Genomic DNA, 27,970 nt, shown 5'->3' with positions numbered 1-27,970 from the left:
GGTGATAGTAAACGGGCCTATGAATTTGGGAGCTAATTTGTTAGAAACGGAACGGAGAGGAATATTGTTCGTAGAAAGCCACACCTTTTGACCCACTACCAGACCTTTTGACCGGTGGCGATCGGCCTTGGCCTTAGTGCGCTCCCTCATCCGGAGCAGAGTCTTGCGGGCTCTGGTCCAGGTGCGGTGGCACCTCTGGACAAATGCGTGAGCGGAGGGGACCGCGACTTCAGATTCCAGACTAGGGAAAGCTGGTGGCTGGTAACCTAAGCTGCACTGAAACGGAGAGAGGCCCGTGGCTGACAATGGTAACGTATTGTGAGCGTACTCCACCATAGAGAGTTGTTGGCTCCAGGAAGAAGGATTCTTGGAGACCAAACATCGCAACGTTCTCTCTAAATCTTGGTTGGCTTGCTCAGACTGCCCATTACTCTGGGGATGATAACCCAAAGACAGGCTAACCGTCGCTCCTAGCAATTTACAAAATTCTTTCCAAAATTTGGATATGAATTGGGATCCCCTGTCAGAAACCACGTCTACCGGGAGGCCATGTAACCGAAAGACGTGATCTAGGACAGTGACCGCTGTCTCCTTGGCTGTCGGTAATTTGGGCAAGGGAATGAAATGTGCCGCGAGAACTGGTCCACTACGGTCAAAATGACAGTCATGCCATTAGAGGGCGGGAGGGCGGTAACAAAATCTAGTGCGATATGTGACCAGGGTCTCGAAGGGACAGACAGCGGTTGAAGAAGCCCATCAGGAGGCCGGTTAGACGACTTACCACTGGCGCAAACGGAGCAAGCCAAAATAAAATCGTGGACGTCACGAGCCATAAGTGGCCACCAGAATCGTTGTTTAACTAACCCCTTGGTTCGGCTTATCCCCGGATGACAAGCAACGTTAGAGCAGTGACCCCACTGAATAACTTCGGACAATAACTCTTCTGGCACAAATAAACGATTCGGTGGGCAACCGGGCGGAGGCGTTACCCCTTCTAAGGCCGTCTTGACCTTCGATTCGACCTCCCATACGAATGCTGAGATGACTATTTTCTCAGGTAAAATACACTCGGGAGTCACCGGGCGGGCGGAGGGATCAAAAAGACGTGACAAAGAATTGGGTTTGACATTTTTGGAACTTGGGCGGTACGACAGAGTAAAATCAAAACGACCGAAAAAAAGTGCCCAACGAGCCTGCCTGGAATTAAGTCTTTTGGCAGTTCTAATGTACTTTAAATTCTTGTGATCGGTCCAAACAATGAAAGGTACCCCTGAACTTTCCAACCAGTGATGCCACTCCTCTAAAGCTAATTTGATGGCCAACAATTCTCTGTTACCAATGTCATAATTGCGTTCAGCAGGAGATAACCGATGAGAGAAAAACACGCAGGGATGCATCTTATCGTCCGAGGCAGCACGTTGGGAAAGAACTGCTCCTACCCCCACCTCTGATGTGTCGACCTCCACCACGAACTGCCGTGTGGGATCAGGGGCTACAAGGATGGGAACCGAAATGAAGCGGCTCTTGAGGTTGATAAATGCAGTTTCAGCTGCATCCGACCACCAGAATGGAGTACTGGGGGAGGTCAAGGCCGTCAGAGGTGAGACTAGTTGGCTGAAATTACGAATGAAACGTCGATAGAAATTGGCGAACCCCAGAAACCGCTGTAGGGCCTTACGGGAATCTGGAGATGGCCAATCTATCACAGCCTTAACCTTGTCAGGATCCATACGTATTCCCTCGGACGAGACGATATACCCTAGGAAGGGGACAGACTGTGCATGGAATACACATTTCTTCGCCTTGACAAAAAGCCCATTCTCGAGTAATCTCTGGAGCACTCGTCTGATGTGTTGAACATGTTCCTGGAGAGATGAAGAAAAAAATCAGTATGTCATCCAGGTAAACATATATAAACTGATCTACCATGTCTCTCAACAAGTCATTAACGAGTGCCTGGAAAACCCCTGGCGAGTTGGAGAGCCCGAACGGCATCACCAAATATTCAAAGTGCCCTCTAGGGGTGTTAAAGGCGGTTTTCCATTCATCCCCCTTCCTGATGCGGACCAAATGATTAGCGTTACGTAAATCCAATTTTGTGAATACGGATGCTCCCTGTAACCTCTCGAAAGCTGAAGACATCAACGGTAACAGATAGGTGTTCTTTATCGTGATGTTGTTCAGCTCTCGGTAGTCAATACAAGGTTGCAGAGAACCATCCTTCTTACCCACAAATAAAGAATCCCGCCCCCGCTGGAGAAGAGGAAGGGCGGATGAACCTCGATGCCAAGGAATCAGAAATGTATTTCTCCATGGCCTCCCTCTCCGGAATAGAAAGAGAGTAAAGCTTGCCTTTAGGCGGAGACTTACCTGGCACTAAATCTATAGCACAGTTGTAGGGACAATGCGGAGGAAGAGAAGCAGCACGGGACTTACTGAACACCTCCTTCAGGTCCAAGTACTCTGCGGGCACGTTTGATAACACCATAGTCTCTTTCTGAAAGACAGAAACAGGCACAACAGGACAAGCAGAAACCAGACAAGACTCATGACAACTTTCACTCCACAAGGTGACTGTGTTGGAACCCCAATCGACTCGTGGATAATGTTTGATTAACCACGGGTGACCTAAAACAATGGGAGCTACAGGGGAGTCCATGAGGTAAAAGGATATGGTTTCACTGTGGTTGCCTGAGGTGAGCAGAGTTATGGGTTCAGTGTAGTGGGTGACGTGTGGCAGTTCCTGGCCATTGAGTGCAGTGACATGGATGGGATGAGACGCAGGAAGGACTGGAAGGTTTAAGTGACGTGCAAGGAGAGAGTCAATGAAATTACCTTCGGCCCCAGAGTCCAGAAGGGCGTGACAGTCGTGAGTGTGGTTCTCCCACCACGGTTTCACCGGAAGGAGGGTCGATGATGTGGTTGAGGACTTCCTGGCGGAGATCCCACCCGATATTAGCCTCAAACTTACTACCGGGCTGGCTCTTTTTAACGGGCAGGAATGGATGGAATGCTCCGAGCCACCGCAATATAAGCATAGTCCTTGGGACCTCCGCCGCTCTCTCTCCCTCTGGGAAAGCCGAGCTCTACCCACCTGCATGGGTTCGTGATTGTCGACGGGACCGACCATGTTCTCTCGACTCGAGCGGTCCCTTTCCGGAGAGACGTAATGGCATGTAGGACTGACTTGTCTACCCAGGCGGTTAATCAGAGCATCCACCCGGAGTGCCAGGTCGATTAGGCCGTTGAACGTTGGGGGCAGCTCGAGGAGGTAGATCTCCTTCTGAACACGGTCGGCCAGCCCATGCAGGAATTGATCCCACAGCGTCGCCTCGTTTCACTGGCACACGGCCGCCAGGGTGCGGAACTGAATGGAATAGTCCGCCACAGATGATTCTCCTTGTTTGAGGTTCCACACTGCCGTTCCCCATAAGGCGGCCCTGCCAGAGAGTAGGGTAAGAGCAAACGCAACCTTGGACTCCTCTGTTGCGAAGTTGCGGGGCTGCAATGCAAAATGCATGGAACATTTGTTAAGGAAAGTCTTGCAAAAGTTTGGCTCACCGGAGTAACGCGGCTCTGGCCGGAAGTGGTCCTGGGAGGTCTCCCGGGGGACGGGCGACGCAAGCGGTGCAGTGGGCGCAGTGGGAGAGGTGAGTTGATGAATTCACTGGGTGAGCTCGGACACCTGTGTCACCCACTTGGATCGCGCGTCCGGTATTCACGATGCTCTCCTGCTGCTGATCCATGTGGTTGACGCTGTGGTGAATGAATTCAGACAGTGAAGTGGTGCTCGCTGCTTCCATGTTTGGTGAGAGCGTTCTGTAACAACTGGGTAAAGGAGTGGAAGGAAGCAAGTGAGAGATTAATGATATTTAATGAAGACAATGATACAGACAGTACTTGAGACACAAACAACGCTGGGAGGAATGCACAGTCCAAGATGGTGGTGATGAGTGACGAATCTGGAAGGCGGAGGTGAGTAGGCAGCAGGAGAGGGTGACACTGGAACAGCAGGGAAGTGAGCCGAAGGTAAATGGTGTTGCTTGGTGGTGGGTTGCGTAGAGTGAACGGGGTTCCGGGGAAACGCAGACATCCAACGCAGAAACACACAACAAAGCAAAGCACAGGTCACAAACATGAAACAACGCTCTCACAAACACAATACGCTAGACAAGCCAATATATAGGGATGAGTAATGAGTGACAGCTGTTGCTGATGACAATTAACGGAGACGCCCACAAACTAATCAGTGCTGACGCGTAACACACAGACTTCACCCACAAAGTGCAAAACCCAGAGATCACGGTTTACCAACCGTGACATATTGTACTTAAAGTTAATTGAGGCTTCTTGAACTGAAATGGACTCGAAGTGGTAATTAAAATTTTTTCATGACCAGTTTCCTCCCTCTTACTTTATCGTAAAATGAAATGTCCTGTTTTCAATACTGTATCATTATGATTTCAAAGTAAGTGACCTCAGTATGACTGGCTAGCCTGTTTGCATATGAAATAAGTGACAACGGTTAGGTTTTGTGGGCTTTTACATCTTTTAGTTTGTGCAGCACTTTAAAGTTTATACCAGCCATATTTGTAACATTACCACAGAACAAAAAGCGCCAAAATTATTTCAGAGTAGCTTTGTTTCTAGGAGGTTAATGTTTGTGACATCACAGCTATGAACCATTTTTTTTTTATTTTTCAGCTTGCATGGTTTCAGTAATTTCAGGTTTCGTGGCTTAGAGCAACCAGGAATAATTTGCTTATGTTGCTAAGTGAGTGAAATTCAGCTGGTCAAGTGATTTTGTTTTTATCTAATATATATATATATATATATATATATATGCTTAAGTGAATTAACATTTTTAATAGTTTTAATAAACAATAACAGCATTACTGAAGATTTGCATTGGAGTCTTCTTATGTGGGTGGGCATTATCAAAAGTACCATTCATTTGTAGTTTTGCGAATGAAGGAAAAATACTGAGTGCTTCTTTTTACCACAAAATGTAAGTCTTCTTCATTATTTAGTTTAGTTTAGTTTGTGGTAGCATTTCATTGCCATGTTTCCAGTAGCTTTGTCTCTGTACTCTGGCAAAATACCAAAAAAACTCTCTCTCTGTCTCCCCCCCCCCCCCCCTCTCTCTCCCTCTCTATCTATCTCTCTCTTCCCTCCCTCTGTCCTCTATTCCCCTTGACCTCTGTGCTGTCTTTTACTTATACATGCTTGTCAGAGACACTTTATCATGGTCTTTAGATTCTGGTTGCTGTGGTGAGGGTCTCTTTGCTGCAAAAACTTTTGGCTGTTCAGCAGGAAGAGTTGAGGGAGTTTGCACAACTATTTTCAACATTGATTTATGAGCAGCAAATCATTATGATTACATTAAAAATAAATAGCATTTTAACATATTTAGTTATTTTAAATAGTCAGTATAAATTGTTGTAAAATTTCACATTAATATTTTTATATTTTTAATTTAAATAAATGCAGCCTTAGTAAGCAACAGAAACGTGTATATATATATATATATATATATTTATAAAAAAAAACTGCTATTCCAAATATATAGTAAACTTTTGATTGTTAGCATATATTTGTGTGCATTTCTATTGGTCATGATGGTAGTAATCCATATCTTGTTCAAGCAAGATAATCAAAGGGGCTTTTCTCAACCACTTTACACTATATTAAGTTAGCCAGGACAAACTGTTAGGTTGCTAACTGAAGTTAGCAAGATTTTACCTGATTTGCATGAATTTGCACAAAGACAAAATAGTGTTTGTAAAAAGCAATGCTTTCAACAAATGCAGTTCATTCTTACTGAATTTCTCCCTCATCCGTTTTTTTTCTTTCTTTTTTCACCTCAGCCTATTGTAACACTGCACCGCACAGCACAGCCAGGCTTAACTTCACTTTAAAAAAGTCTATAAAGAGCTCAGTGTGCGCTAATTTTGCAATCTTTGCTCTCAGTGAATAGACTTTTTCCAAACTTGCACAAGCCTGTGAAGGAGAGCAGGTCACTTTAATCTGGGAAACAAACATATGTTGATGATTAGGAATGAAAACATGACAATTTCTATTATTGTCATTCGGTGTCCTGATATACATGCAGTCATTGCTGCGGACGTTGACACACAGATATTGGTGTCTTACATCAGTGTAGGATGACATCATCTCTCGAGTTTGTGACTGTAGCTTCTGACCTCCTGGTGCTCTCATGTCTCGAGTATGTGAGAGTGTGCACATATATATTTATTCTGGAAGATGCCTGAGTAATGGGTTGATTTTGGTCCATGTTTTGGATGAAATATTAAAACGGTGTATGACTCAGTGCCGGGAAGTGTTAGTCTCTGGCATATATAACTTTGTGAATATGAGAACAAACTTGGGACGGCACAATATAAGTGAATTATAGTATGTGTGTACCTCTTAGAGACTTGACACTTCAGATTTACAGCATGCAGCAGCAGGTGTTGGACAGACTAGAAAACATTTAGAAAGAACAGGAGGTGCTCATATTTTAAAATGATGTATGTGTATGTGTCATAGGTGTTCTGGACGATGAAGATGTGCAGCTGATGCTGCAGGGGTCAAAGATGATAAAGGTTCGATCTCAGCGTTGGCGGAAAGACAGGAGCCTGAAGCTTCTGGAGGACTGTGTGACGGTGTGGTGTGAGTCCAGCAAAGCCTCCCGCAAAAGCAAAAAACAGCAGACCTGTGAGTAAATCATCTGTGACTGAGCTACATCCCAGAACAAATATCAAAATTCAGCTTTCTGCACAGCATTTGTGAGTCCAGAAATCAGCTGAGCTCCTGAGGGCTTTTCAGCAAGATATTTAGTTTCTACATTTTGAGCTTACATCTCTACAATGGATCATTTTCTGTTTCATATGAATCACACACAAAAACAAAATGCAGTTTGGGAAAAAATTCAGTAAAGATAGCATTCTTCACAAGGTTTTGTCTAAAGAATTTGTTCTCACAAGTGTGCTGACAGGGTTTGTTCACCCAAAAATGAAAACTGTCATTAATTACTCACACTCATGTCGTTCCAAACCCGTAAGACCTTGGTTCATCTTCAGAACACGAATCAAGATATTTTTGATGAAATACGAGAGCTTTCTGACCCTCCATAGACAGCCACAATATATTTGCTTTTCTCACAATCCAGTAGATGATTTATAAATTACTTTATATTTTCATGGATGCCAGTGACACTATCACTGTGACGAAGGTGCCATGATGCCAGAACTTAACATGTGATTAAAAGGATATGATAGTGGACTCAGTAGCAGTATGGAAACATCATTTTCACATTTTGATTTGACTTTCCAAATCAATGCAACAGCAAACAGAAACCCCATAAGGTTTTGTGTGCATATGTCTGAACTCATGAATACATGTCTGGTGGTGTGTTTGTCTATATAGACTAAAAGCTCAGGCCCTCAGCTTCTCTCCAGTTTAATTTCCTACTTTGTGTAGCTTGTTTCACAACATCCAAGCAAAGCCAGGAAATTAAACTAGAAATATTTCCATTGAATACCATGATTATGATCCTGAACTGTCTGAAACCCGCTTTAAATGATATCAGACCAGCAGATTTGGTGCTTACGTTGAACAGAGGTTTTGTGGGACATTTAATTGTCAATTAATTGTCTCAATCTGTTACTTTCACCTGCTTTTCTGGTGTTTGATCATCTTCTTTTAATCACACAAATTCAACCTTTGTTCCTAGCATAATGGAAACATACCACAGGTTCGTCTGTGACAGGAGACATTATGGGATGTTAGCTGCTCTATCATCTCTAATCTCTAGCTGTTAATCTCATTTATACCCTTCAAATGGATTGATAATCCCATTCATGGGCCTTCACTGGAGCATGGGAATGTTGTTTCTCTCGTTATACCACAGGCGTTGGTTGAACCTAATGAGGGAGCCTTCAGCCCCTCTATCATTTCTCTGAAATATCACTGGCATTACCCTCTGAAATCTTTGCTTATGTGATCTCTCTTTACATTTGCTGAAAACATTGGCTGCATAGAGATATCTGAGGCTATACAACTTAAAATGCAACAAATTATTTAATATTTTATTATTAAAAAAAACTCACTTAAGCCAAATTCAAACTTGTGACTGCCTTCTCTTAAAACTGAAAAAGTTTGGCCCACAAGACAAAGAGTTTAACAATCTTTAGACTTAAATCCTAAAATCACTCCAAAACCAGATTCATTCTTACAAATGGACTGTGAACAACAACTATGTCCTTTGTATAATAATATAGACATGTGAATTGATTAATATTTCTGTTTATCTATTGTAGTCATTTGTTTCTGGATTTTGAAACATGCAAAGTTTCAATATACACATGATGCAGCTGTACAGTAAAAAGTCCAGGTCATGTGTTGATGAATAATCCCTGCTCTTATAGCGGGAATTTATGGGTCATTCTGATGACCTCTGATGAGACCCTGAGGACTAAAGTGAACTTCTAACTAATCATGTGACTCAGTGTGATTAATAATCACACAGTAGTGCTAGTAATCACTTATGTGATTTGTCTATGTAAGATGTTGATTATGTAATATCATTGTAATAATTGATGTTTTGTTTGTAATTGGAACACAATTTTGCTTTGTTGTTTCTTTGACTCTCCAAAATGCTGCTTTTCTAGTGTATACATAAATCTTGATGCGCCCTAAACAACATCAAAAGACCGTCCACTCACCTGTCAATCATCTCCTTTAGTAAAACAAGAGTTTAAACAAAGGAATTTATGCAAGTTCATTGATATGCCAGAATTCAGTATGTAGTGCCATAATTGCTTCACTCTTGAAAACATTGTTCAGTATGACTAGATGGGACAATATTTAGGAGAATATTGTTAGATGAGTGATTTGAAAGTCATATACATTTACTACTATGTGTGTTCACATGGTAGTAAATCATTATTCAAAATAAAAAGTATTTGTAGGTGAGTATAAGAGACTCATTTCAAAAACATTGACAGTGTTACTGACCCCAAACTGTCAAATGGTAGAGTAGCATGAAGCTGACTTGAAAATGCTCATAAACCAGACACTTTTGTTTGTCCTACTCGATTCAGTGAGCTGCAGAAGATGAGACAACCTCTCTCTCTGTTTCTGTCTTGTGTTGAGTCACACCGGCTTAAAGAATGCAGGCTCAGCTGCTCCTGTCCAATCACAGCATGCCTCTCAAACCTCACGGCCTGCCACACGAGAGGGAATAAACATAGTCCAAATATTAAATGACTTGTGTGTGTGTGCTTGCAAATTCACAAATAAGTGTTTGTGCAGGTGGCATTTCAGCATGCAACACTTTATCCCTTTGTTATTTTGGCTATTTATTAATGTAGATAAAGATAGAAGACACATGGTTATGGCATAAGTGTCAAATAGCCTGCACTAAATGATGCAGGTCTGCTTAGGAGATGAGTCTGTGCAGGTGTCATTGTGCTGGTAGGCAGGAGCTCCTCATGCAGGGCTGGATCTCTGGAGACTTAATGCTCCTGTGCATCTATGCAGCGGGCATTAGTGAGGAATGCCAGTGGCGTAATAAACACCCATTCACTGCACATGTCTCTGCACACGTACGCTGTTAAAATGAACACTCTTCTTCTCCATATACACAAGAATTATAAATGCATGTTTGTCAGTGTTTGGAAGTGGGCAGAGAGTCTTTGCCATTTAAAAGAGCATGTGTTTGTCTTGCCTTGTGTCTCTGCATGTCTCTGTGTTTATTTGTAGTGTAGGCGTTTCTACAGGTCAAAGACGTTATTGTTGCAACTACTCTCTACAATTCCTCATTGTAGCTGACTTAAAGTGTACACTTATTGTAAAATGATGGAGGAGAAGGAAAGTCCATGTAATACACAGAGCTATATTATATTTGATTGTCACTGTATTAGCAATAGCATTTCGTAATTGGTAAAATGACTGCCTGTCCAAAGCCTCAGCTTGGCTGTCAAGTGGGTTTATATGGGTGTGTGTGTGTGTGTGTGTGTGTGTGTGTGTGTGTGTGTGTGTGTGTGTGTGTGTGTGTGTGTGTGTGTGTGTGTGTGTGTGTGTGTGTGTGTGTGTGTGTGTGTGTGTTTTAGGAGTACATTGTGAATGCTTTTGGCACTGTGTTGCACAGGTCATATTTTACAAGAGCCAAAATAATCACATTTGACCTCCTCCTTACATGGACTTTAAATAGTTTTACGTGTCCTTGTTGCTTATTTATCATTCATTTAGGTGTTTATCATCAGAATTTAAAGCATTTATTTTGGCTCATTTTAATTTTGTTTAAATTATTATTATTATTATTATTATTTCTTTTTTAATTTTAATGTTTGTTTTTGTAATGCTTATAGAACCTGAATTATATACAAGAAGGAGAAAATAAACTTCTGAATTACAGTGTCTCCAACACTTGGTTTATATCATTTGAAGTGTCCTTTGAATGATACAGCTAAGAGTTGGTTTTAGTTTATTCGTTTTTGTTTAATTTTGTTTAGATTAATATATTTACTTTTTAAATTTTGCTAGTTTAATTTAGTGTTTTAAGTTGCTTTTAGTTTAGTTATTTAGTAAGTTGGCTTGAACATAATATTAGAAACATGCATTATGCTAGTAACGTGCTAATCATGCTAGAATCATGCTAATGCCATACTAGTAACATGATAATCATGCTAACAACATGCTAATAACATGCTCATCGTGTTAGAAACATGCTTGTAACTTGTTAATCATGCTAACAAAATGCTAACATTATGCTTGTAACACAGTAATCATGCTAGAATAATACTAGCAACATGTTAGTAACTTGCTAGTTATGTTAACAACATGCTAGTAACACACCAATCATGCTAGAAACGTGCTAGTAGCTTGTTAATTATGCTAGGAACATGCGAACCATGTTAGAAAAATGCCATTAACATGCTTATCATGCTAGCAACATGCTTAAAACATGTTAGCAACATGCCAGTCATGCTAGAATCAGCCCAGCAACCACCCCAGGTATCCTAGAAATGTGTTTTATACCTATCTGATAGACTGTATTGCCTTGAAAACATTCAAACATTAAAACTTTTTTTTAACTTCTCAAAACCGAAAACTTTCAAATGGCAAGCTTTTAAAACTACTTTTCAAACTTTCTGGCTAGGGTTTTATAAGCCAGCTTCAAGTTTGTCTTCAAACTTTTTTATTTTAGGTTTTATTATTAGTGTTTTAATTTTGTGTTCATTCAGTTAGTTTAAATTTATTTAAATCTTTTGATGTCTTTTGAACAACATACTGTAATTAAGATGTTCTTAAGATGTATTAAGATGTTAATGTGTTTTTGTGTACACATTTGTTTAGTGTACACAGTGTTTTTGTTTTCAGTTTTTATCTTATTTTCTTTAAATGTTTTCTTTTTGTGTTTCTTAGTTTTATATTGTTTAATACAGGTTGATAGCTTCAGTGTTTCAGAGGTTGCCAAATGTTGGAGATTTGCTTATAAATTGACATATACAATGGAGCCACTTTAATATTAGGTTTTGTTTAAAGCAGAAGTTTCATATATAATTTTTGTTTGTTTGAGTGGCCAGACTGGTGTTTAAAACTATTTATTTTTTGCAGTTCTTGCAGCCACTAATTGTGCATAGATTACACTTTTTCACCTTTAAGTAACAGATTATGTAAATTATTATTAGGAGCCATGGTCCAATCACCCGTTTGTGTGTGTGGGTTCTTTCTCTCAGTCTGTGTGACTGAGGTGGAGTGTGTGCGGGAGGGCTGTCAGTCGGAGTGTCTGCGACGAATGGTAGGTCTGGTTCCAGAAACCCACTGCTTCACTGTGGTCTTCCGCGGAGGAAGGAAAAGCCTGGATCTGTGCTGCTCTACACAGAATGAAGCAGAAGGCTGGGTTCGAGGCCTGCGCACACTTAAGGACCGTGTTTCCAACATGAGCCAGAAAGAAAAGCTGGACCAATATCCTTAAAGCCATATCTGCAGAGAGAAAATGCTAGTAATTTCCTAACTGCAAATAGACACACATCCATTAGATAGTAAGGACATCGTTAAAATAGTCCATGTGACATCAGTGGTTCAACCATAATTTCATGAAGCTACAAGAAACATTCTTTGCACAAAAAAAGTAATTGCATTATATTTGTAATTAGCAGAGAGATTGTTCATATGGCTGGCAGCATGTTGTGTATGCGTATTATTGGTTTGTCTAGTTTTCCTTAACTGTGCACACTTGGATTCGAGGCTATCTGAGATGTGCGGATCAGAACCAGGATGGGAAGATGAGCTATGACGAGGTGAAACATCTGCTACAACTGATCAACATTGACCTGAACGAACAGTATGCACGCACACTCTTTAAGGTTCGTGTGAGAGATCAATGTGCAAGTGGCAACAGCTGTCATATAAACTAAAATCATTTCATTTAAATGAATCTTTAAGCAATCTTTCTCTCTTTTATTTCTCCTCTTGTCTGTAGAAGTGTGATCGCTCTGGTGATGGCCGGCTGGATCACGTGGAGATAGAGGAGTTCTGCCGTGAGCTGATGCGCAGGCCAGAATTGGACGCGGTGTTCAGGCATTATTCCAGTAATGGTTGTGTGCTCACCACCTTGGAGCTGAGGGATTTTCTTGGGGACCAGGGCGAAGACGCATCACTGGCCCATGCAAAGACTCTTATCCACACCTATGAGCTCAACGACTGGGGTACACAGCCATCATATATATATATAACTCTTTAAAAGTTTGTGGTGTTGTAGAAACTTTATATATACCTTTATATATTTTATACTTTAGTTTTTCAGTGTATACAGTGTATACTTCCAGGAGAGTAGACAACAACATTCACAATATTTATATACTTACTTGCATAAACAAGTTCCCAGAATGCAACTTACTTGCATTCCACTTTTTCTTTTTAAAAATTATTTTTATTTCTCTTGCAGTGCTGAATCAGAAATATTTTTAAGTATATGGTATGTATACTTACGCATGTATTACGATATACATAAAAAATAATTCTTCCACAGAGATAATCAAGATTTTTTTTTTAATGTTTTGATGGAAGTCTCCACCAATGCTTACCAAGGCTGCATTTGTTTAATCGAAAATACAGTAAAACAGGAATATTGTGATGTATTATTTCAATTTAATATAACTGTTTTCTTTTTTAATCTATCTTAAGATGTTATTTATTCATGCGATTTCAAAGCTGAATTTTCAGCAGGCTTAAGTCAGACGATCAAAAAAAAAATATATATATATAATATTAAAACAAAATAAAAGTAAATAATAATTTTGGCCATAACATTTTTATGGGGATGAAACAGTGCTAGTACAAATCTGATCCAGCAGAAAAAATATAAATAAAATCTTATTTTTGAGCCCTGTACTGTAATTTGAGAAACAAACATCAACTGTTAGAGTCGCAACAAAAGGAGCTATTTGTCATAGGTGTTGTCTAGCAGTCGACCCATGGTGCTCATGTGGGCAGTGTCAGTTCAGATCTAACTCACATTTCCCTTGCTGTTCTCCCATTATTTTCTGTCTGCACTCTACTGTTAATATACTGTCAGTAAAATGGCACAAAGGCCAACTCAGAACTGGTTTTTAGTTTGTCATTGTGTGATCTAATGATGTAAAATATCCAGCCTATTGAAAACTGGAGTGTAGGTCCAACAGTAAACTGAAAAAACCACACCCGTCCATTTCCAAGAACTAGTGTGAGTGCATAGCTCAGTAGTGTGTCAATGGCTATTGTGTCAAGTACCTGACTAACCTTGGTTATTCTTATTCCTTTCTGCTCTTACTAGAACTGAGAGTAATACATTAGTGATACAATAATAGGATAAAAAAGTCTGTATTAAACATTTTCTTATCCAGCTCTACTGAAGCTTGTGTTTAACCATATTAACGTTTGACCCTCAGCCCGGAAGAATCTGTTCATGACCCAGAACGGTTTCACCATGTACATGCTCTCGAAAGAGAATGATGTGTTTAACCCGGATCACGCTCATGTGTATCAGGACATGAGCCAACCGCTGGCGCACTACTACATCTCTTCTTCTCATAATACATACCTCACCAAAGACCAGGTGACCAGCGCCAGCAGCACCGAGCCTTATATCAGGTACAACACCCACCCAACTGCATATTATAATCTGCCTCCAGCACCACAAACCTACTGCTAGTAGACCAAAACACACTTATACTTTGCTCTGTAAAATCCCAGTGATTACTTGTGTCTGCATTACCGCCTTCACCAAGCATAGCTTATTTAGGATCCATTTGTGTTTTGTAACACTATTGCACTGGGAGAAAAAATTATGCCTAAGGTCATAGTAAAAGGAAACACTTTTAAACTGACCTCAGTTGACTTTTGGTAAGATTTTAAAATGTTATTAAAATAAATCTCTCTTGCTTGTTATGGGCAAGGTTTACTAAACAGGGTAAATTAGCATTAGAACACAATTCCATAAAAGTGCTGATGGGAGGGAAAGATTCTTCATGTGATTTACTGACAATCACACATTAAAGAAAACCGATGCATCTCATTTTTTATAATGACCAGTGCAATCTACCAAGAGCAGCCCAAATTAACCCTTCTTTAAAACATGCTTTTTCGGGCATTACATAATGGCGCAAATATACTAAATATAATACTCTCCTACCATGAATTTTGTGTCTAAAAGTGAAACTCCTACAAATGCATATTCAATAAGGTCAGGCGCAATATAACTGTCCACCCCTTTTCCGTGCTAATTCTTTACTGCGCGTCTTTAGTAAATCCTGATACTGTACTATTTTGATAAATAGAAGGTTCAAGGTTCAAAATAACATAATTTATTTGAATATCTTTGAAAAACTATTGTATTTCTTCACCAAATTTTTTTTTAATTGAATGTGTCCCCAAACCTATGAAAAAAAAAAAAATTGCATGACTTATGAAAAAGTAATTAAGCTATGAAAAAATGTCCTATCATTATTTTGCAACGTAAAGAAACCTAAAAAGTGTTCATGTGGTAACATCCAAAATAACTTGGAAGTAGAAAATATGGATTGCTTAATTGTTGCTTAAATAAACTTGACTAGATAAGGATAAACCAACAATTTAATTTATATTTTTATTTATTATATTTTATTTTAGATATTTTTTGTAAACCAACAATTAAGGTAATCATTTATAGGGTTAGATTAAATAGAAAAAAACATCTTTATCAACTGCAGAATTGTGTGGAATTGGAAAAAAAAGGGACAATAGAGCTATGAGCCGTTAATATGTTTAAGTGCACACACAATGGACCAGCAATACAGTATGTAAAACTTTATGTACAGTATGACAGGTAATCTAATTCTGCGGAAATCTGTAAAGCCCATTTTCCATCCAGGCTTTTACCTCATGAAATATTTGATCACTAGTGGCAGCTGTACAAAACATAACCTCTTTGTTATGAGATACAACACACAAGGCTAATTCACATGCTGGGATGATATTTATTGTTCATACTCTATGTTTTTGGTTAAACTCATGGGTTTTGTGTTTGTGTTCAGAGCTCTGCATCAGGGCTGTCGCTGTGTTGAGCTGGACTGCTGGGACGGTGATAAAGGAGAGCCCATGATCTACCACGGACACACACTCACCTCCAAAGTGCTCTTTAAAGAAGTCATTGAGACCATCGCTCAGTACGCCTTCAAGGTGCAGACACATGAATCATAACAGCCTGTGATGGAAATCTTTTGGTTTGCATTTTTGTTAGTTGACCCTTAAATAACTAATTTTCTGTAATAACCATGTCTCTCTCTCCATAGACATCTCCATATCCTCTGATCTTGTCCTTGGAGAATCACTGCTCAGTGGAGCAGCAGGCAGTCATGGCGCAGCACCTTCGCTCTATTCTGGGAAAGAAGCTCCTGAGAAAGCCGCTCAATGACCTGCCCCTCAAAGACCTGCCCTCACCTGAGGTCACTCACACTTCCAGTTTTGCCCTTCCTTGACTTAACAATTTATAAAATTTTCAGATGTTACTGTAAGAGATTTTAAGGTGTAGCTGGATTAAAAATGCCCCCCCCCCCCAAAAAAAGTTTATTGTCAGTACGCCAAATTAAACATTCCATGTACTGTGATCTCAGTGCAGCAGAGTACTGTTTCAAGCATTTAATATTTTAAGCATTTGTGTACTTTCACATGCTACTTTTTCATAAAAGCAGTATGTATTATGTACTGTATTTCTCAGTGTTATTCATAACACAGTTATTATACATAATACATTAATTACTGTAACTGTCTCACTTCACGTTTTACATAGCTATAGAGTGCTGTCACTTCCACTTATGTAATTACACTCAAAGTGTACACTGCTGTTCAAGTTTGGGGTCGTTATCTTGTGCTCAGGAAGTCTGCATTTATTCAATGAAAAATACAGTAAAAACTATAATAATGTGAAGAATTTAGCATTGCCACCACAGGAATAAATTACATTTTAAAATATATTAAAACAGAAAACAGTTATAATATATTTTGAAAAGTAATTTATTCCTGTGGTGGCAATGCTGAATTTTTAATAATTCATTCTATTATGCTGATTTGGTCCTTAATCTTAAAAATAAATTGAACGTTGAAAATGGTTGGGTTACTTAATATTTTTGTGGTAACCATGCTTTTTTTTCTTTTTCTTTTTCTTTGATGACTAGAAAGTTCAAAAGAAAAGCATTTATCTAAAATAGATTTTTTTTTGCAACAGTGTAAAGGTCTTTACTGTCACCATTGATCAATTTAACACGTCTTTTCTGAATAAAAATATTATTTTAGTAATATTACTGAACCCAGACTTTTGATTAGAATGTGTGTAATCACTTTTTCCGAACTTACTTCCATAAATTCTCTGGAAATCAAACCTAAGATCTTGGTGTTGCTAACCCTTCCTTTCTCGCTTCTGGAAACATCCTGTTTACTTTCAGAGGATTATCAGTAAAAACATCTACTACTACTCATGTTGTGCTAGAAATGAATTCAAGTCAACTCTCATGTACTGTAGTGTACACTTTTATAAGCATACTTGACTCCATTTACTATACATATTTATGATGACTTTCCTTTCCATCTTTTACTCTTGACAGTTTCTATCTGTTCCAGCCTCTGAAATAAATGATTGTTTACTGTAGCAATGTTTTAAAGCTAACATTTTCTAAATCAGTGAACATTTCTAATACTCCCATGTTCCTGGTTCACTGTAGGAGTTGATGGGACGGATCCTGCTGAAGGGGAAGAAGTTAGGAGTTCTGCTGGGGAAGACTGAAAGCTGGACTAGCTTCTCATATAGCTCAGATGAAGAGTCTACTGCAAAAAAAGATCCTGGGAGGGTGAGTTCAGATATGAATAGCTTTTTAAGCCAAGGAACTGATTTGTAAATTATCTGAAGATTGTATGGTTTGATTGTCTGCATATGAGTATGATTATAGCTCAGGTAAATGCATTCGCTACAGCACAGTATATAATATATGGTATTTGTGTGTTTATAATGCATGCGATGCCTCAGTGTTCACTGAAATCTTCTTGTGTGCCAACATATACTTTGACACGTATGCACATATGCAGTCTGTGAGCACTAAACTGAGTCCAGAGCTGTCAGATCTGGTGGTGTACTGTCAGAGTGTGCCCTTCAGTGGTTTCGAGACGGCCTGCCAGAGACCTCCTAGCATGATGTCCTCTTTCTCTGAGAATGAGGCGCTCAAACTCATCAAAGACTCAGGTGAGATGAGCAGACAAAGCTTACGCCACATTTTCACTTAAGAATTCATATACCAAATGAACAAAACCAATGCAAATGTGACAAGTGCTAGACTGAATGATGGATGGATGGACGGATGATGGATGGATGGATGGATGGGACTATAAATGTGGCACATGATTTCCAAGCAATGCACTACTCTAGGAATATATTTCACATATTACTGTGAACTGTATTGTTTTAATGTTTGCTGCTTTTATCTGGACCGGCTTGTTGCCTTAGGCTGCTGCCAGCTGGTTCATAATAAATAAGCTGTTTATCAGATAACTTCCAAAACAAAGACATTGCTCTTCCAGCCAACACTGACAGCCAGCGGCATGACAAATTTACATACAACTCACCTCATTTCATAATTAGGTTGGGTCACTACATTTCAGCATAAAAAAAAGTCACAGATCAGTCATGCTGTCCTTCGGTGAAAAATTAGGTACACAATCTATAGGAGGAAACTATCAGATTATATAATGTATTTAGTAAATCAAAACAATATTTACACTTTTAAAGGTCGGGGTAGGTAATTTTTAAATGTTTTTGAAAGAAGTCTCTTAATGCTTATATTGACTTCATTGACTGAATTTTTGGATTAAAAATACAGTAAAAACAGCACTATTGTAAAATATTATTACAGTTTAAAAGAACTGTTTTTCTGTTTGAATCTATTTTAAAATCTAATTTATTCCTGAGATGCAAAGCTGAATTTTCAGCATCATTGCTCCAGTCTTCAGTGTCACATGATCCTCAGAAATCATTCTGATAGATTTGCTGCTCATTATCATATGTTTCTTATTGCTGTCAATGTTTTGTTTGTGTGTGTGAACCTTAACACAATTTTTAAGGATTCTTTGATGAATAGAAAGTTCAAAAGAACAGCATATATTTGAAATATAAATCTTTTGTAACAATATAAATTTCTTCACTCAATTTTGATCGATTGAATGTATCCTTGCTGACTAAAAGTATTACATTTTTTAAAAAACAATCATCCTACTGACCTTTAACTTTTGAACAGTATAGTATCTGCCACAAAGTCAATGAGAATTTCAATTAGATAACAGCATTTCAACTTAATATAACATAATATATAAATAACACATGATTTATCAGTACTAACAAATAGTATAATGGAACATTTTGTCATGCTGATCTGCTACTTGTTAAAAAAATATTGCAGAAACTTCATTTAACATTTGTTTTATGTGTAGGGCTGGACGATTATGGCCTAAAATCAAAACCTCGATTAATTGAAAATTTTACCTCAATTACGATTAATGAACGATTATTTTGTTCCGTGTTTTTTTTTTTTCTTGCCCTCATAGTTCACTGACAAGGTTTGTACTGTAAATATGATTGACTATCAGCAGTTATTTTATCTATGTTCGTAACATTTCTTACTAGGTATCATTTGAATTTTATCGATTCCGATTCTTATCGATTTCCTAGTTTCGATTCCAATAAGATAAAAAATCCAATATATAAAAATTAAGTCAAACATTTAGATGTCAAACATTTTTACAAAGCATTCTGTTGCAGCTGAATAACATGAGCAAAAATAAGCAGCCTACAAAACACTGCAAGAGGAATTTTGCCTGTGATTAAAAAAAATACCATAGCAAAAACAACTAGATTAAAGGGTTAGTTCACCCGGATAGCAAAATTATGTAATTAATAACTCACCCTCATGTTGTTTCAAACCTGTAAGACCTCTGTTTATTTTTGGAACACAGTTTAAGATATTTTAGATTTAGTCCGAGAGCTCTCAGTCCCTCCATTGAAGGTGTGTGTATGGTATACTGTCCATGTCCAGAAAGGTAAGAAAAACATCATCAAAGTAGTCCATGTGACATCAGAGGGTCAGTTAGAATTTTTTGAAGCATCGAAATTACATTTTGGTCCAAAAATAGCAAAAACTACGACTTTATCACGTAAGACAAAAACGGCTGCGTTTATGATGATATACTGATGTAGTTTTCTGTATCGTAGTTTTGACTCGGAACAACTTTTCTACAGTTAAAATACACAGAACAGTCCAAGAACGGACACAAACCGGGAACCCACAGCGCGACCGCCGACCGCTGCTCTCTGTGCACGCGCTTGTGCTTCATGTGCGCTGCACACAAACATGCTATAATACGTTTGGAGATTCTAAGCTACTTTAGGGATAAATCACAGGACAGCGCTGACAACTAGTTTCTGTGTTCCTCCGTGCGCGCGATCTTCACATCTACTGTTTATATGAGTGTTCGTGCCACAATGCAGCTGCGCGAACATGGTAGCTCGATATAATAATTAGGGCTGCAACTAACGATTATTTTGATAATCGATTAATCTGTCGATTAATTTTACGATTAATCGATGTACTTATATTTTAGTTTTTTCCATTTTTTCCCCAAGTAAATTATTAATAAATGGTCTTTATCCTTCAGCATAGATTTTTAAGAGAAAAGAGATTTAACCATTTTGCACTGTCATATCCTAATCAAAAATATACCTGGAGTTGTTTTATTGTGTTAGTAATCCTTTGTCGAACTCTTCTGCAATCAGAACACTGACCCATACTCTAGCAAATTTCACAAGGAGATTTAAAATAATGTTTTCACCATGGCAGTCCTTAGAGCTCCTAAAGTAGTTTAACATCCCGAGCGAAGCTTAAGGAATCTTTCAGAACATATTTTCACGAAGAATAAGGATAAAACAGAATAAAATTGCAGTGCATTGTATTTTATTATTTACTGGGAAACTGCGAAATTACTGTTTACTGTGAAATTGTAAACAATCCTTCGAATAAAGTGCCAGTGGCATGAAACCTGAATGGAACTCACAATTTAAAGTAAAATCCATCAGAAGGTTGTCCAGAAAAAAAAAATTGTACAGTCACACACAAAAAACCTGCTGTGTGAAAAAGAGCAGTGAATACTTAGAAAAAAAGTGCATTTCAAATATCTTTAAACATTTACCTCTCTCATTCAGTCATAATTAGGCTGCACGACTGAATTTTGAACTGGTAAACGACAAACTGATCACAGAACATGTTTGTAAAGCTTTAAATGTTAACTGTTAAAAAGCAATGTTATCAGCTTTTACGACTAAACATTTGCAAACAACATTGTACTGGAGAATCTGCACAAATAAAAGTCTTAGGGGCCGTTCACATATCGTGCCTAAAAACGCGTGGAAAACGCTAGGCGCGCCGCTTTCTCCTTCTTTCCAAAGCGCTCGGGCAGAAGCGCCCCTGAGGCGTCTGCCTTTGATAAGCAACCATGACGTGCTCTCTCCTTGAAGACGCGTAAATTTCAGCAAAGGATAAATGGATTTGCAGCTCAAAAAAATCGCTTGCAGTAGCTCTGCTACTAAATTTATTTCAAAATGGAAATCCATATACAACTATGATCAGCTGTTCCTTTCATCTTGACTGAGCTTTTAACGTTGTTACGGGAAAGGATGAAGCTGATTGGTTAGTTCTTGTCACATGACCCGCGATGCGCTTGCAGCATTCTGAAAAGTTGAGATGTTTTTAACTCGATGCGGTGCGGTGTTGGAAATAACGAACTTGAGCGCGCAAAAGACGCGATATGTGAACGTCCCCTTAAACAGTTCAGTAGTGCAGAGTTTACAGGTTACTCTTCTTTTTTGAAGGCTCAAAGTAAAGTACTCCCAGTCTCCCACATCCCGCTAAATGCTGCAGAGACGCTGTTCGGGAAGCACGTGACATAAAACGAGGCCAGCTATTGGCTATTCGCTACTTCTCCTGCTGTACTGGCTGAGTAAAACCTCCGGTGGCTCATTACTGCCACACTTTGGTCACCGCAGATTTGAAATATGCACGAAATGAGCCGCTTACGGCAAATAAAAGTTATTTAGCAACGAATCGATGACTAAATTAGTTGACAACTATTTTAATAATCGATTTTTATCGATTAAATCGATTCGTTGTTTCAGCTCTAATAATAATACACATCCGATCATCTAATCGCTTTTATGCCACTGACTGGATGGGGCAGAGTCATGTGGCTACACACGCGCTAGTATGCTTTTAAGGGGGAAGTATTAACAGGATTAAATAACCGACATGGGGAAATTATGTCGGTTAGAGGTTATGAATCTCGGTTTTGATTATTTTTCGATTAATCATCCAGCCCTATTTATGTGCATATTTTTGTTATGTAGGGAAGCAGTTTGTTCGACACAACAGTCGGCAACTGAGCAGGGTTTACCCATCAGGCCAGAGGTTACAGTCCTCCAACTACGACCCCAAGGACATGTGGAACGGAGGCTGCCAGATGGGTGAGCGACTGAACTCATTCCTGCATGTCTGCAAGTACAGCAGCCAAAGCCTGAACGCGTCATTCTCTCTGTTCTCCAGTGGCTCTGAACTTCCAGACCCCAGGAGAGCAGATGGACCTGAACCAGGGCCGCTTTCTGCCCAACGGCCGCTGCGGATATGTGCTCAAGCCTGACTTCCTGCGTCACCCAAAGTCTAACTTTGACCCTGAGAACACGGGTGGAGGACCAGGACATATACCCACACAGCTTATCATACGGGTTAGCAGTAGCTCCTCTTCTCTTTTAGCTTGTCATGATGGTCTGACAGGAAATATTGCTCCAGAATCCCATGTGCTTTATTGTGATAAATCTCTTTTACTGTACTTGTGGGCTGTTTTGTTTCTCCCGCAGGTGATCTCGGCCCAGCAACTTCCTAAAATAAACACAGACAATCCCAACTCCATTGTGGACCCACAGGTCTGGGTGGAGATCCATGGAGTTTCCATCGATAAGGCTCGTGCAAAAACCCAGCGCATTGACAACAATGGTGAGACCACTGAGATATTCAGTTATCCAGAGTTATTATGTAATGTTGTATGATCGTTTAATCAATATCTGTACATTAAAATTGTGATTGTTTTAATGGTTAATATATTAATGAAAGTGTTTCATTTGTTTTATTTTGTGTGCGATAAACAAATATTCTAGCAGTTAAATGAGAGGCGTTCCTGTCAGGATTGAATATAGAGTGTTTTGTGTGTGTGTGTGTGTGTGTGTGTGTTTGTCTCCCCCTGCAGGTTTCAACCCTCGTTGGGACTGTACTGTGAACTTTCAGCTGCAGGTGCCTGAACTGGCCTTGGTGCGTTTTATGGTGGAAGATCACGACTACAAATCCAAGAATGATTTCATTGGCCAGTTCACCCTCCCTTTCACCAGCCTACGAACAGGTGTGTGTGTGTTCAGAGCACACCGTATTATGGAGGTAAATCAGTAGCTAAACTCGAGAGGTTGTAGATCTGAATGTGAGAACTTGTCATATTAATATTTGTATTTGTAAGTTAAAATTTACACTCACAGCTCTGATGTGAAAAGCTGAATCTTTCAATTTGCACACAGACAATGATCAAAACACCTGTGTTTTGAATTGGAAGTTGTAGATTAATAGTTACAAATGTGTAGAATGACATTCACACAAAGAAAATGACATACACACATACGACATATTTACTTTTGCACTTTACTTCAGTTTCGCTGCACAACGTCAAGTCGGCACTTACAACCTCTCAGATCTGGAAGTACAAGTTCAAATCCTAGCGCTCTGACTTTTGCGGTATTCTGTTGCAAAACTCACTTGTGCACTTGTATGCAGATGTGAGAGAGCAGAGCTGGGGGCGGGGCTTTGACATTCAGTGAAGTGAAGTGACATTCAGCCAAGTATGGTGACCCATACTCAGAATTTGTGCTCTGCATTTAACCCATCCGAAATGCACACACACAGAGCAGTGAACACACACACACACTGTGAGCACACACCCGGAGCAGTGGGCAGCCATTTATGCTGCGGCACCCGGGGAGCAGTTGGGGGTTCGGTGCCTTGCTCAAGGGGACCTCAATCGTGGTATTGAAGTTGGAGAGAGAACTGTACATGCACTCCCCCCACCCACAATTCCTGCCGGCCCGGGACTCGAACTCGCAACCTTTCGATTGGGAGTCCGACTCTCTAACCATTAGGCCACGACTTCCCCACCTTTTGGTGCGAATGAAGACATTTTATTGGTCGACGCCCGACCAATGAACAACGACAATTGTTTTCACTGAATATCCTTAGCTTTGACAGGATTTTAAGACACTGCATTAATTTTGCCATTCAGGTATTATCTAGTAGACAAATAATGCAACATATTTTATATGTATATCCCACTGCATATTGCAGAGTAAACTCGCTTTACCAGAGCATGCTTTGATCTCACCGGCACACGGTCACGTGGTTCATGGAGCTATCAATAGTACTAAACTAAAAGTTTTATCAATATGCTTGAAATTTATTAATTGGGACAGACAGCAGTTTCGTTATATTTGCAGCGATTTCTAGTAATTTGTAACACATAAAGTGCATTGATTATGCATGGATAACTACGTTGACCAATGACTATGCGTTACAATAGCATTTTATACTGGAAAATGGAACAGCATTATGTTCTCTTGCTCCTCCTTGGCAGTTAAATGTAACTTTTAACCAATAAAATAACTGTACTACGTTAACTCAGTCCTGTTTAGTTAATTTGAAGAGATCATGGTACTAAATAATATGCTTAACTCAGTCCTGTTTAGTTAATTTGAAGAGATCATGGTACTAAATAATATGCGCAATAATTATGATCCATGAATGACCATTTGAAATATAACATTTTCTAATATGGTTATTAGTTATACTACAATAACTGTAGTATTTAGGTTTAAATTCCAGTGCAAAGAGGCACGCTTTAAATTAGAGGCATTTGGTGGCCAGAAAGATAATATTCATATGCAATTCCATTGCTTAAACACTAGATGGCCTTGTTGATGTTTAATAAATACATGTATTTAGCTCTACTAGCTGCTCAAAACTGTATTTCTGGTCATAAGTGCTTATTTTTTAGGTTTTGCTGTTTAATGTACATTTAGACATTATTAAACACTCGATTTTTATAAAAAAAAAAAATAATGTTGCATTTAAAAAGGTTCATTACTGACAAGCAAATTAGGAATTTAACCCAATGAAGAAGTTAAAATTATTTTTACAAAACATAAAAATAATAAAAACAGCATTATATTGCAACTCTGGTAGAGTGATATGCAATGGGATATACATATAAAATATGTGGCATTATTTGTCTACCAGATAATACCTGAATGGCAAAATTAATGCAGTGTCTTAAAATCCTGTCAAAGCTAAGGATATTCAGTGAAAACAATTGGCGTTGTTCATTGGTCGGGCATCGACCAATAAAATGTCTTCATTCGCACCAAAGCCCCGCCCCCAGCTCTGCTCTCTCACATCTGCATATACAAGTGCACAAGTGAGTTTTTCAACAGAATACCGCAAAAAGATTAGCAAAAGTCAGAGCGCTAAGATTTGAACTTGTACTTCCAGATCTGAGATGTTGTAAGTGCTGACTTGACGTTGTGCAGCGAAACTGAAGTAAAGTGCAAAAGTAAATATGTCGTAAACATGTGTGTATGTCATTTTCTTTGTGTGAATGTCATTCTACACATTTGTAACTATTAATCTACAACTTCCAATTCAAAACACGGGTGTTTTGATCATTGTCTGTGTGTGCAAATTGAAAGATTCAACTTTTCACATCAGAACTGTGAGTGTAAATTTTAACTTACAAATACAAATATTAATATGACAAGTTCTCACATTCAGATCTTCAACCTCTCGAGTTTTGCTACTGATTTACCTTTATACAGTATGAGGTTTTAGTAAAACATATACTATATTAAACATGATTTGTGGTGGAAGTACTGAATGAATTTTTAATTTTACAACTCCATCTGGTAAAAAGTTTGGGGTCAGCAAGATATTTATGTTAAGAAATGAATACTTTTTGATCGATTTGATGCATCCTTGTTGAATAAATCTGTGACAGTGAATACATTTAGAATGTTAACAAAGACTGCTATTTCAAATAAATGCTGCTCTTTCTATTCATTAAAGAACCACAGTGTTTTCAGCATTTATAATAGTACGAAACGTTTCATGAGAAGCATATCAGAATTTCTGAAGGATCATGTGACAATGAAGACTGGAATAAGATGCTGAAAATTTTGGAATAAATTAAATTATTCCAAAACAATCATTTTAAATTTTTATAGTATTTCACAATATCACTGTTGCTTAAATGCAGCCTTGATAAACATAAGAGACTTTTTTTCCAAAAACATAAAAAAAAAACTTACCAACCCCAAACTTTTCAATGGTACTGTAAATAACATAAATTAATGTTTTTAAATAAACTATTACATAAAGTGCTTGAACACCATGCTTGAAAAATCTACTGCAACATAATTATTTATCAAGGACATAAAGAAGTGGGAGTTTGCACCATTCTGAAGAAAAATAGTTTCCAGTTTACTGAGAGATAAATGAGGTGTAAATCTTGTTCTCAGTCTGTGGCTTAGAGTACATAACGCTTTTAAAAAATGCCTAAATCTGAAGTTCAAGAAGGACATGAATTGCAATTGAATTAATCCAGATTTTCATAAAACACAGACAAAAGATGAGAGACAAAATTGTTCTGACATCTTTAAAAGAATAATAATAATAATAATCTGTGGTGTAATTTCGGTACCTGTTATCTCAAACACTTGCTTTAATTAGATGTTTCACATGGATTTATTCCAGTGTTTGTGTTGTGCTCCAGGTTATCGTCATGTTCACCTGCTAAAAGCTGACGGCTCCAATCTGTCTCCTGCCACCCTCTTCATCCATGTCAAGGTGCTACGGCGAGGGGTTCCTATTAAAACTGTTTCTGAGCGGAAAGGCAAGGCCTGAGGCTTCTGTGGTTATTCCTGGAAATGTTTATTTCTGGAAGTACCTTACTGAAGGAGAAGCCCCTAAGCAGGGCTCTTGAGGTGCTGGGACTATTCAGAATCAGAGCACATGAAAACGCTTGTGACATTGGACATACAAGCACAGAAAGTCAGTGTAGACGTGATTCAAAGTGCATTTGGCTTTTTTATTGTTCATTTGTTGTGTTGTCAGCAGAGCAGAACATCTAACAGTGTCATAAAAGTGTTACCGTGAAAGCTAAATATGTTATGAAGTCAGTATTGTTTATAGAGTCGGTTTCAATTGAGACAGATTTCTATTTAGTCTGTGAGCCTTGAAATCTAAAAAAGGTAACATTTTAATTGAACTTAAACTAGTCTTTACATGCTGGACAAGAATTATATGTGTATGTAGATATAAATTAGTTGTCTTTAATGTTTTTTTTTAATAGTTTGTTTTTAGTTTATGGTTTTAATTTGCTGAATACTGGAAGCATAGCAAGTGTATGGGTGGTTTAGTAAGAGTAATGACTATTTTTATGCAAGTATGTTTTAACTGATTGAAACACCAAATGCTGTTCAGCAGTATATTAGTAATAAGCAATCAGTAAATAAGTAATCAGAGTAGTAAGATGCTTATGATACAGATGTTCAAATCTGGTCAGATGACTCCACTTCATCAGTGCTGCTTTAATGATGATGCAGGCAACAATAGCACTTGCCACTATATACTCTGTTTCATCCAAGTTTGTTGAATCATGAAAACTTGAGGTTATTGATAACTCATAAGGACTGTGTTTTGTATGATCATTAATTTAGTAAAGACTTATTTCAAATGTAGATTTTCTTTCTGTTTAGAAAACAGAAAATTTTAATGATTTTAATGTCTTGTTTTTACAGTACTGTATCTGTACGTTTTGTGTATAAGTGCGTTATTCATTCTTTTTGTATTGAAATACTGTAGATAATCAGTAATTAATTAAATTAATATTAATTAGTATTCATTTTTACATTATCAACAGCAGGAATCAATTGCAAATCTTCATTTATTTTAAGCAGTAATACTGATTAGGTTTTATTGGGTTTTTGTCTTGTCTACCCTATTTTTGAAAACATGGAAATATTGTGCTGTTGTGATTATTATTTGTGGAAAGATGTAGTTCCTTTGAAAGCATGCCTACATTTTATAAACTTAATCTAATTGCACTCAAATGTTGTGTGTTTTATTGACTTCTGAATGCCTGTATGTGCATGTGTGCAACTTTATCGTAAACTAACTACATTTTATAAATTTTTCCCATTTGAGTTTTGTTGTTTGGGTGACTGACATTCTGTCCAGGGGGGCTATTTTTTTTAAAAAATTGCCTTTATATTACC

General features: G+C 38.4%; 1 protein-coding gene across 1 annotated transcript in view; it reads left to right on the top strand.

Moving 5' to 3' along the window:
- The window catches only part of plcd3a (phospholipase C, delta 3a), a 35,688-nt gene extending 7,883 nt beyond the window's left edge, over positions 1-27,805 (top strand). The window contains exons 2-15 of the mRNA XM_059558090.1: positions 6,550-6,717; positions 11,745-11,973; positions 12,245-12,374; positions 12,491-12,716; positions 13,938-14,139; positions 15,561-15,705; positions 15,819-15,971; positions 17,244-17,369; positions 17,605-17,758; positions 21,962-22,078; positions 22,158-22,336; positions 22,469-22,604; positions 22,855-23,004; positions 26,467-27,805. Of these exons, the coding sequence (XP_059414073.1) occupies positions 6,550-6,717; positions 11,745-11,973; positions 12,245-12,374; positions 12,491-12,716; positions 13,938-14,139; positions 15,561-15,705; positions 15,819-15,971; positions 17,244-17,369; positions 17,605-17,758; positions 21,962-22,078; positions 22,158-22,336; positions 22,469-22,604; positions 22,855-23,004; positions 26,467-26,597 (2,246 nt within the window). The 3' untranslated portion in view covers positions 26,598-27,805. The remainder of the gene's footprint in view (positions 1-6,549; positions 6,718-11,744; positions 11,974-12,244; positions 12,375-12,490; positions 12,717-13,937; positions 14,140-15,560; positions 15,706-15,818; positions 15,972-17,243; positions 17,370-17,604; positions 17,759-21,961; positions 22,079-22,157; positions 22,337-22,468; positions 22,605-22,854; positions 23,005-26,466) is intronic.
- The last annotated feature ends 165 nt before the right edge of the window (positions 27,806-27,970 follow it).

This window comes from Carassius carassius, chromosome 1, assembly GCF_963082965.1.
Source record: "Carassius carassius chromosome 1, fCarCar2.1, whole genome shotgun sequence".
NCBI classification, from domain to species: domain Eukaryota; kingdom Metazoa; phylum Chordata; class Actinopteri; order Cypriniformes; family Cyprinidae; genus Carassius; species Carassius carassius.
This window is presented reverse-complemented; position numbering and strand designations above follow the sequence as displayed.